At 47.0% G+C, this 13,563-nt stretch overlaps 1 protein-coding gene across 1 annotated transcript in view; it reads left to right on the plus strand.

Annotated features, from left to right (window-relative positions):
• LOC135523423 (dynein axonemal heavy chain 17-like) overlaps nt 1-13,563 on the plus strand; it is an 89,270-nt gene that overhangs the window by 5,689 nt on the left and 70,018 nt on the right. The window contains exons 4-32 of the mRNA XM_064950088.1: nt 918-1,017; nt 1,116-1,201; nt 1,292-1,417; nt 1,617-1,769; nt 1,889-1,975; nt 2,080-2,247; nt 4,577-4,693; nt 4,786-5,054; nt 5,269-5,464; nt 5,750-5,896; nt 6,054-6,162; nt 6,247-6,350; nt 6,445-6,582; nt 7,195-7,338; nt 7,431-7,616; nt 7,740-7,994; nt 8,381-8,550; nt 8,734-8,956; nt 9,144-9,260; nt 9,381-9,467; nt 9,556-9,708; nt 9,952-10,200; nt 10,449-10,571; nt 10,699-10,821; nt 11,048-11,364; nt 11,476-11,602; nt 11,701-11,853; nt 11,973-12,098; nt 13,064-13,303. Coding sequence (XP_064806160.1) covers nt 918-1,017; nt 1,116-1,201; nt 1,292-1,417; nt 1,617-1,769; nt 1,889-1,975; nt 2,080-2,247; nt 4,577-4,693; nt 4,786-5,054; nt 5,269-5,464; nt 5,750-5,896; nt 6,054-6,162; nt 6,247-6,350; nt 6,445-6,582; nt 7,195-7,338; nt 7,431-7,616; nt 7,740-7,994; nt 8,381-8,550; nt 8,734-8,956; nt 9,144-9,260; nt 9,381-9,467; nt 9,556-9,708; nt 9,952-10,200; nt 10,449-10,571; nt 10,699-10,821; nt 11,048-11,364; nt 11,476-11,602; nt 11,701-11,853; nt 11,973-12,098; nt 13,064-13,303 — 4,593 coding nt within the window. The remainder of the gene's footprint in view (nt 1-917; nt 1,018-1,115; nt 1,202-1,291; nt 1,418-1,616; nt 1,770-1,888; nt 1,976-2,079; nt 2,248-4,576; nt 4,694-4,785; nt 5,055-5,268; nt 5,465-5,749; nt 5,897-6,053; nt 6,163-6,246; nt 6,351-6,444; nt 6,583-7,194; nt 7,339-7,430; nt 7,617-7,739; nt 7,995-8,380; nt 8,551-8,733; nt 8,957-9,143; nt 9,261-9,380; nt 9,468-9,555; nt 9,709-9,951; nt 10,201-10,448; nt 10,572-10,698; nt 10,822-11,047; nt 11,365-11,475; nt 11,603-11,700; nt 11,854-11,972; nt 12,099-13,063; nt 13,304-13,563) is intronic.

Raw genomic sequence — 13,563 nt, forward strand, 5'->3', positions numbered from 1 at the left:
AGCAGGGTTGGTCCCTGGATGGCAGACCAGATGTTGCTAGAAGTGGTGTTGGAGGGCCAGTATGAGGCACTCTTTTCTCTGTAAAAAAAAAAGAAGCCATTTCCCTATGTCGTGTGCTGTATTTTGGAGGGGTTGTTGAACAGGTGTCCTGACTGTCTGTGCTTATTAAAGATCCCATGGCACTTATTGTAAGAGTAGGGGTGTTAACCCTGGTGTCCTGGCTAAATTCTCAATCTGGCTGTCATACCATCACAGTCATCTAACCATCCCAAGCTTACAATTGGCTCGTTCATCTCCCCGTAACTATTCCCCAGGTTGTTTCTGTAAATGAGAATGTATTCTCAGTCAACTTACCTGGTAAAATAAAAAAAATACATTTTGCTTCTTAAGAGTACATTCTGGGCTAGGTATGAGCTGACATATTGATGAGTTGCTGCTCCTGTGTGTCACAAACGACTCCCTTCCTTTTTATACATACTGCGTTACAACTTCTAAACGGTGCTAGTAGAAATCGTAGGCTCTATCGATGTTAACAATAATGACTCTCCAATGTCAAACCATTGATGTTAGGCTAATGCATGTTTTCATGTTAATTTGGATGGAGGATTTATGGCAATCAGTCTAATTTGTGTGTTTGAATTCGTAACGCAGCTGCATGAACTTCTAATGCGGTTGCGTGGGCTTTATCGGATTTTAGTCTGTGTGGTTTAGTTGCATCCAATGGCAGTGTCCGTGATAAAGTAACGCAACAGGTCGCTTGTGGATTTGACAGCTCTAATGCAGTTCCGACACTGCCAAAACAACGCTATGTGGATGTCAATCTGATTGAATCTATCCCTAACTCGAGCTGCACTGCAGGTATCAGGAGTGTGAATACTGATAGGTCAATTGGTCATGGTCCTTTCTTTTTTCTGAAGTTGATGGAGCCAAAAGTGCGCAAGATGGCAGAAATTGTTGAAAAAGCATCAAGTACCTACTGGCCAGCACTGAAGAGTATCTACAGGGATGTCAATGAAGGTTAAACAACGTTTTCACTAACTCAGATTTCCCTGTTTGAACACAAATGGTCGTGGACCTGCATGCATTTTATGTTATGCCACCCTCCTCCATTGTAGGTCGGACGGAAGCACGGGATATTGTTCTTTATCTGAAGCCACTGCAGAAGATACTTGATGAGATTGAACAGTTGGAGTACTCACAGGTGAAAACAGCTTAATTTGTCCATCCTATTAATTCAGATAATTATCTTTAAACCTTCACTTTACACCTTTTCCCTCTGTCCTATTTGCAGCTGCCAACCTACGTGGGAGCTGTGATGCACACAGTGTGTTTAACCTGGGCGAACTCTGAGCACTACAGCCACCCTGCTAGGATCATTGTCATCCTCCAAGAAATCTGCAACCTCTTCATTGATATGGTAATTGTCAGTGATGTTTTTTCAAAGTGCATGTCTTTTCAATGTCTTTTTAATAACTCCAATCAGAATATACTTACCCCCTAGCCCCCTTCCCTAGACACTTCTCAGACCTAGCCCCTACTACAAAAACACATTTCACCTAGTAAAGAAACTGCTACATACATTCATATTTTGGAGACTGTCCTCCTGTGTGCTGCAGACAAGGAACTTCCTGGGTCCAGAGGAGGTGATGAAGGGCCTTATGGGGGAGATCGACGAGATTCTGGGAAACATCAGGATGAGCATTGTCACCTTGGTGACCCTCAGAGAGACTTACAATCAGTGCAAAGTCGACATGGACAAATACTTCAAAGTCAGTATACATTTTTACACTCTCACCTATTTTACAACACTCAAGGCAACATTTCATCAAACCTTCAAGTGTTACAACTCTATGACTAAAGTCAATTATCTCTGTACATTTATGTCTAGAATGGAAACTCAAAGAACTGGGATTTCCCTTCACACCTGGTGTTTACCAGGCTGGATGCCTTCCTGCAGCGTCTACAGACCATAGAGGTACACACACACACACACACACACACACACACACACACACACACACACACACACACACACACACACACACACACACACACACTGGGCTAACCTGCGTCTGGTAGGAGGTGTATGCGGTGTCAGTGGAGCTGCTAAAGCTGGAGAAGGTGGACATCCAGGGGGTCCGAGGCAGCGCTCTGGGAAACATGGTCTTCAGCATCTACGAGGAGTTCCTTGATCTCATCAAAATATTTGCAGAGTGCAAATACGACGCCATCGACACAGGCAACAAGGTAACCAACCTTGGCTCTGGACAAAACTAGTGCGCTACTAGGGAATGAGGTGTAATGTCAGGCGCAGAGCCAGCTGTGTTGTTCAGAGTAGTGCACTACTCGGGAGTAAGGTGTAATGTCAGGCGCAGAGCCAGCTGTGTTGTTCTGAGAAGTGCACTACTCGGGAGTAAGGTGTAATGTGAGACGCAGAGCCAGCTGTGTTGTTCAGAGTAGTGCACTACTAGGGAGTAAGGTGTAATGTCAGACGCAGAGCCAGCTGTGTTGTTCAGAGTAGTGCACTACTAGGGAGTAAGGTCAGACGCAGAGCCAGCTGTGATGTTCAGAGTAGTGCACTACTAGGGAGTAAGGTCAGACGCAGAGCCAGCTGTGTTGTTCTGAGTAGTGCACTACTAGGGAGTAAGGTGTAATGTCAGACTCAGAGTCAGCTGTGTTGTTCAGTGTAGTGCACTACTAGGGAGTAAGGTGTAATGTCAGACGCAGAGCCAGCTGTGTTGTTCAGAGTAGTGCACTACTAGGGAGTAAGGTCAGACGCAGAGCCAGCTGTGTTGTTCAGAGTAGTGCACTACTAGGGAGTAAGGTGTAATGTCAGACGCAGAGCCAGCTGTGATGTTCAGAGTAGTGCACTACTAGGGAGTAAGGTGTAATGTCAGACGCAGAGCCAGCTGTGTTGTTCAGAGTAGTGCACTACTAGGGAGTAAGGTCAGACGCAGAGCCAGCTGTGATGTTCAGAGTAGTGCACTACTAGGGAGTAGGGTGTAATGTCAGACGCAGAGCCAGCTGTGTTGTTCTGAGTAGTGCACTACTAGGGAGTAAGGTGTAATGTCAGACGCAGAGACAGCTGTGTTGTTCAGAGTAGTGCACTACTAGGGAGTAAGGTCAGACGCAGAGCCAGCTGTGATGTTCAGAGTAGTGCACTACTAGGGAGTAAGGTCAGACGCAGAGCCAGCTGTGATGTTCAGGGTAGTGCACTACTAGGGAGTAAGGTCAGACACAGAGCCAGCTGTGATGTTCAGAGTAGTGCACTACTAGGGAGTAAGGTGTAATGTCAGACGCAGAGCCAGCTGTGTTGTTCAGAGTAGTGCACTACTAGGGAGTAAGGTGTAATGTCAGACGCAGAGCCAGCTGTGATGTTCAGAGTAGTGCACTACTAGGGAGTAAGGTGTAATGTCAGACGCAGAGCCAGCTGTGTTGTTCTGAGTAGTGCACTACTAGGGAGTAAGGTGTAATGTCAGACGCAGAGCCAGCTGTGTTGTTCTGAGTAGTGCACTACTAGGGAGTAAGGTCAGACGCAGAGCCAGCTGTGATGTTCAGAGTAGTGCACTACTAGGGAGTAAGGTGTAATGTCAGACGCAGAGCCAGCTGTGATGTTCAGGGTAGTGCACTACTAGGGAGTAAGGTCAGACACAGAGCCAGCTGTGATGTTCAGAGTAGTGCACTACTAGGGAGTAAGGTGTAATGTCAGACGCAGAGCCAGCTGTGTTGTTCAGAGTAGTGCACTACTAGGGAGTAAGGTGTAATGTCAGACGCAGAGCCAGCTGTGATGTTCAGAGTAGTGCACTACTAGGGAGTAAGGTGTAATGTCAGACGCAGAGCCAGCTGTGTTGTTCTGAGTAGTGCACTACTAGGGAGTAAGGTCAGACGCAGAGCCAGCTGTGATGTTCAGAGTAGTGCACTACTAGGGAGTAAGGTGTAATGTCAGACGCAGAGCCAGCTGTGATGTTCAGAGTAGTGCACTACTAGGTAGTAAGGTCAGACGCAGAGCCAGCTGTGATGTTCAGAGTAGTGCACTACTAGGGAGTAAGGTCAGACGCAGAGACAGCTGTGATGTTCAGAGTAGTGCACTACTAGGGAGTAAGGTGTAATGTCAGACGCAGAGCCAGCTGTGATGTTCAGAGTAGTGCACTACTAGGTAGTAAGGTGTAATGTCAGACGCAGAGCCAGCTGTGATGTTCAGGGTAGTGCACTACTAGGTAGTAAGGTCAGACTCAGAGCCAGCTGTGATGTTCAGAGTAGTGCACTACTAGGGAGTAAGGTCAGACGCAGAGCCAGCTGTGATGTTCAGAGTAGTGCACTACTAGGGAGTAAGGTCAGACGCAGAGCCAGCTGTGATGTTCAGAGTAGTGCACTACTAGGGAGTAAGGTCAGACGCAGAGCCAACTGTGATGTTCAGAGTAGTGCACTACTAGGGAGTAAGGTCAGACGCAGAGCCAGCTGTGATGTTCAGAGTAGTGCACTACTAGGGAGTAAGGTCAGACGCAGAGCCAGCTGTGATGTTCAGAGTAGTGCACTACTAGGGAATCAGAGTTGCTCCTCTTTCCCTCTCCCTCAGAGCTTTGATGAGAACTTCAGGAAGTTCCAGGACCAGATCTTGGACTTTGAGAGACGGTTAGGCACCATCCTGTGCCAGGCTTTCGATGACTGTGCCTCCACGGAGTCTGCTGTCAAGGTCAGTCTAATGTAAGGTGTTCTGAAACCTAAAGAATGTACAGTAGTGAAAGTCACTCTTCAAAACCCCCTTCCATTTCCTCCTGCATGTAGATGTTGGACATGTTTGCCTTCATCCTGGAGCGCCCTCACATCCAGAACCAGATCTGTTCTAAGTACAAGGAGCTGGTGGAAATGTTCAGCTCAGAGCTGGACCACACCAAGCTGGTGTACGACGCCCAGATGGCAGCCGTGGAGACATGTAAAGGCGTCCCGCCCATTGCCAAAAACATGCCCCACGTTGCCGGGCAACTCAATTGGGCCAGGGAGGTACAAGACCGCATCCAGATCCCCATGAAGAACTTCAAGGCTATCCACCACCCGTACGTGCTGTAGTATGGTCCGCCACTCATACTCTAGTATACACTACTGTCAGTGTCCTGGTTAACTATACACAAAGCATCTGAGACTCCTCACCTTTTAACTTTTTTTCTATGAATACGCATGTTGAAATGAAATGCATTAAAATGGCCTTGCAGACAGTTGATGTCAGTGTGTATTGGAGGCTAACAGTCCTGTGTGTTGTGTTGTATCCAGGTGTATGGACACGGATGAGGCCAGGCTGGTGTTCCAGAAGTATGAAGAGATGATGGGGCTGCTGCACCAGTACTGTGTGAGTGTGTACACAGAGTGGACATCCCGGGTCGGCACTGACTGCCAGTTCAACCTGGAGCAGCCTCTGCTTCTACGCAACACCAAGAACAACGTTCTCAGTGTCAACTTCAACAAGCAGGTCTGGCTGGAAAACGCCCTCTAAACACACACACACACACACACACACACACACACACACACACACACACACACACACACACACACACACACACACACACACACACACACACACACACACACACACACACACACACACACACACAGCCCACACACACACTCTCTCTCCAAACACACACTCTGTCTTGACACTTTCTGTAGACTAAACAGACTATGCTAGAGTTAGCCATATCTCTGTGTCTGGTCTGTGAGGTGTGAAAGGAGTAACATGATTATCTCGCTGCAGCTGGTGGCCGTTCTGAGGGAGGTGAAGTATCTGACCATCCAGGGCCAGCAGGATGTGCCTCCCAGCGCTGCTGAAGTCTTTTCCCAGAGTGAGACCTTCAGGAAATACGTGGGCAACCTGGACCTCATCGTCTCCTGGTACAACCAGGTACAGGACAGGACACTGGAAGGGAGGGCATAGACAGATGGATGAATATATGTATGTTTGGTTAACATACAAGGAGTGGAGTTTTAATTCTAAAACTGCAACTGAAAGACACAAACTCAATGTAAAAACCTTCTGAGGTGGTATCTGTCATCCACAGATCCGAGCCACCGTCCTGCCAGTGGAGTTTCCACTGCTTGAGGAGGAGCTGAAGGGCATCGATGAGAAACTGGCCCTGGCTGAGAGCACTCTGAGCTGGCATGGGGAAGGTACTGGACTGAAGGCTGATGAACACAACATTACTAGTCATATTCATAACATATGGTCATAATGGTCACTTATGTGTGTGCCAGGTGTGTGGGAGTATATCCAGCAGATGAGAGACAACTTGCATGACTTTGAGAGCAGAATCAACCAGGCTAAGACTAACGTGGAGGCCATGCACATAATCATGGAGGTTAGGACCGTCTATCTGATACACCCCTGCTTTCCCCTCTGTACTGTACCACTGGAGGGAAGATGTGATGGTTGTATTGTGATGTGAATGACAGGAGTGGTCTGTGAGCCCCATGTTTGAGAGGAAGGACAATAAGGACTCTCTGCTGGACCTGGATGGAAGACAAGCAGCCCTTAACAAGAAGTACGCTGCCATCAAAGAGTCTGGCGAGAAACTCCACCAACTGACACAGGTAAAGAAACAACTACTACATACAGTATGTAACAAACAGTGAATAAGTACACTATGGGAGAGTGTTCAGTACACTGAGTGTACAAAACATTAAGAACACCTTCTATTGAGTTGCACCAGCCCTTTTGCCCTCAGAACAGCCTCAGTTCATTGGGGCATGGGCTCTACAAGGTGTCGAAAGCGTTCCACAGGGATGCTGGCCCATGTTGACTCCAATGCTTCCCACAGTTGTGTCAAGTTGACTGGATGTCCTTTGGGTGGTGGACCATTCTTGATACACACAAGAGAGTGTATCAGCAGAGTTGCAGTTCTCGACACAAACCGGTGTGCCTGGCACTTACTACCACATCTCGTCTTGCACATTCAACCTCTGAATGGCACATATGCACAATCCATGTCTCAAGTTTCTCAAGGCTTAAAATGGTTCTTTAAATTGTTTCCTTCCCTTCATCTACACTGATTGAAGTGGATTTAACAGGTGACATCAATAAGGAATCATAGTTTTCACCTGGTCAGTCTATGTCATGGAAAGAGCAGGTGTTCTTAATGTTTTGTAAAGTCAATGTTTGATAAGTGTGCCATGCTGAAGAGTCTGTGTGTCTGGTGTCTGAAGGAGAATAAGAAGCTGTTTGGAGCAGATGAGAGCACTTACTCGTGGATGGCCTACGTCGACTACATTGATGACAAAGTCCTGGACGGGTTCTACAAAGTCGTCAATGTGTCTCTCAAGTTCCTTGCTAGTAACATGCTCGCCAAGGTATAATTCATCTCGGAGACAAACCCTGACAGATATCAGTCGTGTTAAATCCCTTTATGTGCTACTAACTGGCGTGTTGTGTTGACTTGCAGTCAAGTATAAACCCACTGTTTGAGGTGCGTTTTGAATTGGAGGATGGAGACACATCGTTCTACCCGTCTTTGGTCTATGGCATATCTGATGGCTTTTACGACCTGGTCGAGAGTCTCATCCATGATGTGTACCAAGTTGCTGAACTAGTTCCTCGGATATCAATGACCAACAAAACATGCTACGATGTGAGTACAACCCTGTGTGTGTGAGATTGAATGTTACCTATGTGTGTGTCCCATTTTGAACCATCATACCCTGTGTAAACTATGGTGTGTGTCTTTGTATGTTTCTCCCATGTGTCCCTCAAGGTGGAGTTGGATGAGATGTCAGAGCTGTCAGACATGCGTGAGAATGTGTTGAACCAGGTTGTTGGGGCCATGAAAGAGGCCCAGGAGTATCGGGACGTGCTCTATAAATACGCCTACCTGTGGCAGGATGACAGGGATGACTTCATGGAACAGTTCCTCCTCTACGGCAAAGTCCTTTCCCCCGAGGAGATTGAGGCGCACGGAGAGGACAGCGTGCCCAAGAACCCCCCCACACTGAAAGATTTCAAGGAAGAGGTACAGAAAGAAGTCCCTGGCTGCATCCCAAATGACACCCTATTCCCATAGGACTCCGGTCAAAAGTAATGTACTCTTTAGGGAATAGTGTGCCGTTTAGGATGCACCCCCTAAAACACAGTAGGGACTCTTAGCAATTTATGTAGGACATAGGAGGTTGGTGGCACCTTAATTGGGGAGAACGGGCTTGTAGTAATGGCTGGAGTGGAATGATTGGAATGATATCAATACATCAAACACATGGTTTCCATGTGTATGATGTCATTCTATTTACTCTGTTTTGGACATTATTATGAGCCGTCCTCCCCTCAACAGCCTCCACTGATGTAGGAGTGTTAGGTTCTCCAGGGTTGGTCCCTATGAGTGCTGTGTGTGTTCCCCTACAGATCGATACGTATGAGAAACTGTACAAGGAGGTGAGCAACTTGGAGAACTCCCAGGTGCTGCAGCACTGGCTCCAGATTGACATCCGTCCCTTCAAACATGCCCTGCTCAACACCATCAAACGTTGGAGCCTCATGTTCAAACAGTTCCTCATAGACCGAGTCACCAACAGGTACAGACCAACAGTGACAGGACAATAGTACTGCTAGGTGTTGCGTTAAAGACCTTCAGAATGGGATTCATTGGTAGGATGAAGACTTTCTTCAACTGTTAATTGTCTGCTGCTGCTGTGTGGGTGTGTGTGTGTGAGCGCATCTTTGTATGCGTGTGTTTGTGTGTGTGTGTGTTCTCCTAGCCTGAGGGACCTGGACGGCTTCATCAAGGAGGTGAAGGATGGGTTGACCAAAACCGTGGAGGAAGGGGATTACCAGGGCCTGGTGGGGGTCATGGGTCACTTGATGAGGATGAAAGACAGACAGGCAGCCACAGACACCATGTTCTCCCCTCTCAAGGAAACCATCCAGTTCCTCAAAGACTTTGGAGAGGAGCTGCCTGACGAGGTCCATGCTCAGCTACAGGTAGGCGACACACAGATCTGACTCCAGGTAAAAGTGGCACCTTACCACAGATCTAGGATCACTAGAGATATTGTTTTAAGGGCAAGGGCAGAACCTCTTTACTGCATGGGTTTCCCTTGCTCAATAACAAAGCAAGAAGCTGAGCTTTATTTAGCCTTTAAACATGAAACAATGTGTCTTGGTTTAGGATCTTCCAGAGCACTGGAATAACGTGAAAAAGACGTCCCTCCAAGTCAAACAGAACTTGGCTCCATTGCAAGCACATGAAGTCAACATCGTCCGAAGGAAATGCCAGCAATTTGAGGTAATTTTTAACACATCGGTATATGTAGCTACATCTATATAAATCACATAGAGACGACGGACGAAGAGAGAGATACATGTATGGGCATGGTGTGAAGCTGTGTGTCCTGTGTGTCCACAGATCAAACAGCATGAGTTTAGAGAGAAGTTCAGACAGCAGCCATTCTTCCAATTCTCTTTTGAAAACCCACACGGGGCTCTCGATGATGTGAGTAGTTCAAAATCTTTTGTGGATCTAATTTAAGCTCTGTGTTGAGTATAAACCCTAAACCTTCCAATCCGGTGAGTAACCACAGATTCAGATGGATATCATGGGCTTGGAGGAAGAGATGGAGGGCCTGTCAGACTCGGCCGGTCTGTTTGAGGTGAATGTTCCCGACTACAAACAGCTCAAAACCTGCCGCAAGGAGATCATCCTGCTCAAAGAACTCTGGGACATGATCCTGCTGGTAAGACCACAGCTCACAGGCATACTGGTGTTTTGAAAAAAGGCATAAACATAATGGGGGAAATAATCTGGATGCATGCAATAGTGTCACTCTGGTTAATAGATTTAAAAAAATTTTTTATTCATCTTGTTTGTATTCTCTACTCTGATCTTATGCTGACCTGAGTCAATGGTCAGATAATCAATGAGACTGATTCAATAGATTGACGGACAGTGAGTGACTGTGTGCTGGTTGTGGCTGCAGGTGAGCGGGAACATGGATGACTGGAAGACCACCCTGTGGAAGGATATCAACGTGGATGAGATGGATATGGACACCAAGAAGTATGCCAAGGACATCAAGGGGCTGGACAAAGAGATGAGAGCCTGGGATGCCTTTACCGGATTGGACAGCATGGTGAAGAACATGATGACGTCACTGCGCGCCGTGGGAGAACTGCAGAACCCGGCCATCAGGGACCGCCACTGGCTGCAGCTCATGATGGCCACCAAGGTACAAGTCAGCTTCAGTCAAAGGCACCAATGGTCGTGTCCCAAATGGCACCCTATTCCCTTTATAGGACTATATAGGAAGTTAGATGCCATTAGGGATGCATCCAATGACATTGGAAAATGCTTTTCTCCATTTCCTTATTACATTCAGGACTGATGATGTGTCATAAAGAGCTGATATAGCTATCATATAGCTAAGAGCTAGGTTATAAAGCTTTTACTGAACCTGTAATCCATGTCCACCCCCAGGTGAAGTTTGATATGTCTGAGAAGACCACCTTTGAGGACCTGCTGAAGCTCAACCTGCACCAGTTTGAGGACGAGGTGCGCAGCATCGTGGACAAGGCCGTCAAGGAGTCTGGCATGGAGAAGGTGAGGACACATATAGAAACTATAGTGGTTAGGCTAGTGATTATAGGTTAGTGATTATAGTGAACATGCCTTTTAGTCTCTCTCCCCCTACTAACCCCTGCCATGTGGTCTCCTTTCTTCCCCTCAGACTCTGGCCGAGCTGGACAGCACGTGGAGCTCCATGGTGTTTGAACACGAGCCTCATGGCCGGACAGGCACCATGCTGCTCAAACCCAACGAGGAGCTGGTGGAGACTCTGGAGGACAACCAGGTACACAACACACAACCACATCAAACAGGATTAGATAGGCAGTCATCACACTCATTTCATGCAGTGCCAGTAGTGCACTATAGAGTGTCATTTGCGATCTGTCCATTGAGTTCCATTCACTGGGACCTCCATCATTTGGCTCCCTGTGCAGATGTACTTCCTGATGACTATGGGCGATGTATGACATCAGTGACTAACCCCTGTTCTTCTTCTTTGGTGACCTCAGGTACAGCTGCAGACTCTGATGACCTCCAAGTACATTGCTCACTTCCTGGAGGAGGTGTCTGGCTGGCAGCATAGGCTGTCCACTGCAGACTCCGTCATCTCCATCTGGTTCACTGTGCAGCGCACCTGGACCCATCTGGAGAGCATCTTCATTGGCTCTGAGGACATCCGCTGCCAACTACCCGAAGACTCCAAACGATTTGATGGCATCGACATGGACTTCAAGGAAATCATGGCTGAGGCAATGAAGGTTACCAACGTGGTGGAGTCCACCAATAAGAAGGGGCTTCTGGAGAAACTGGAGGGTTTGGAGACAGGGTAAAACAATGGCTTCCAACAAATATTATTATATAAGATTTCAATGTTGCCCTGGTTTGACCATGCCAATCAATGACTATAATGGTTATCTCCATGTGTGTTGCCCCTCAGACTGGCTATGTGTGAGAAGGCTCTGGCTGAGTACTTGGAGACCAAGCGTCTGGCCTTCCCCAGGTTCTACTTCGTCTCCTCTGCTGACCTGCTGGACATCCTGTCCAATGGAAATGACCCTGTGGAGGTATGCTTCCAGGCAGCCAGTACATCTACAGAAAACAGCAACAGACCACATATTATCCTATATCTCCAGTGTGTGACTGCCTGTATTCCCATCTGCAGGTCAGCAAGCATTTGTCCAAGCTGTTTGACAGCCTGTCCAACCTCAAGTTCCAGCTGGACGAGAGTGGCAAGCCCATCAAGGTGGCCCTGGGAATGTGGAGTGAAGAGATTGAGTATGTCACCTTTGACAAGGACTGTGACTGCTCAGGACAGGTGTGGAAACAGTCATATACTACTGTATAACTACGTGTGTAAATCTTACATTACGGCTCTGTATACTACAGTCAATGCTATGCTGTATTTTTAGATGTTCCTTCTGTGTTTGTGTGCAGGTGGAGATGTGGCTGAACCGTGTGCTGGAGAGGATGTGTGCCACTCTGAGAGTGGAGTTTGGAGAGGCGGTCCAGGCCTACGAGGAGAAACCCAGAGAACAGTGGCTGTTTGACTACCCAGCCCAGGTATGTACTCTCACCTATCTCTTGGTTAAACATGATTTTAGAAATGTTCGCAAATGTATTGAAAATACAGAAATATCTAATTTTCATAATTATTCATGCCCCTGAGTCAATACTTTGTAGAAGCACCTTTGGCAGTGATTACAGCTGTGAGTTTTTCTGGGTAAGTCTCTAAGAGCTTTCCACACCTGGATTGTGCAACATTTGCCCATTATTCTTTTCTAAATTCTTCAAGGTCTGTCAAATTGGTTGTTGATCATTGCAAGACAACCATTTTCAAGTCTTGCCATAGATTTTCAAGTAGTTTTAAGTCAAAACTGTAACTCCGCCGAACATTCACTGTCTTCTTGCAACTCCAGTACAGCAACTCCAGTATAGATTTGCCCTTGTGATTTATGTTATTGTCCCGCTGAAAGGTGAATTCATCTTCCAGTGTCCAGTTGAAAGCAGACTGAACCAGGTTTTCCTCTAGGATTTTGCCTGTGCTTACCTCCTTTACATTTATTTTTTTATCCTGAAAAATGACCCAGTCCTTAATGAGTAGAAGCATACCCATAACATTAAGAAGCCACCACTATGCTTGAAAATATGGAGAGTGGTCTCTCTTAAATATGGCGTTTTCCTCTCTTGCGGCGTTGCTTCCTCTTTCGACTCCCGGGGATTAGGGCCTGGCCCAGAGTAAGCAGAACGTCCAGAGCTGCCGACACGTTGAAGTAGAATTTGTCATCCAAATCAAGTTTTGTGATCGCTGTTCTGATGTCCAGAAGCTGTTTTCAGTCATAGGAAATGATGGAGAAGACATGTACAACAACATTTAAGATCAGTGTAAAAAAACACACAAATTAGGAGCCCATGAAATGGCTGCTATCCACTGCAGCACCGTCTTGATTTGTGTGCAGATAACTCAAATCATCACATTTTTTTTGTTTGTGAGTACGTATCTCAACATGTGTTGTGTTGTGTTCCAGATTGCCCTGGCCACCACTCAAATCTGGTGGACCACGGAGGTGGGCATAGCATTCGCCAGGCTGGAGGAGGGCTATGAGAACGCCCTCAAGGACTACTTCAAGAAACAGGTGACCCAGCTGAACACTCTGATCACGCTGCTGATTGGAGAGCTGTCCAGAGGAGACCGTCAGAAGATCATGACCATCTGTACTATCGACGTCCACGCTCGAGACGTAGTCTCCAAACTCATCAGCACCAAGGTAAGCCTAACCCTCTCTCTGTCGAGAACCACTGAACTAACAAGCAAAACAAAACTGGTCTAGGGTTAGAGTTATTTTTTAAATTATTCATTTCGATATCTCAAATGTGGGATTCTCCAGAATCTCAGAAGCTCGAAGAACCAATCACACACGTATGTCAGAGACAGACAGGTCAAGTAGCGAACAAGGTGAGCCCCTTCCCTCATCGTAAGGAGTCATTCACCCGCCCGCCTGGTCTTCTCACCTCTCTTCCTCACGAA

The sequence above is a fragment of the Oncorhynchus masou genome, chromosome 31 (genome assembly GCF_036934945.1).
Source record: "Oncorhynchus masou masou isolate Uvic2021 chromosome 31, UVic_Omas_1.1, whole genome shotgun sequence".
NCBI lineage: Eukaryota > Metazoa > Chordata > Actinopteri > Salmoniformes > Salmonidae > Oncorhynchus > Oncorhynchus masou.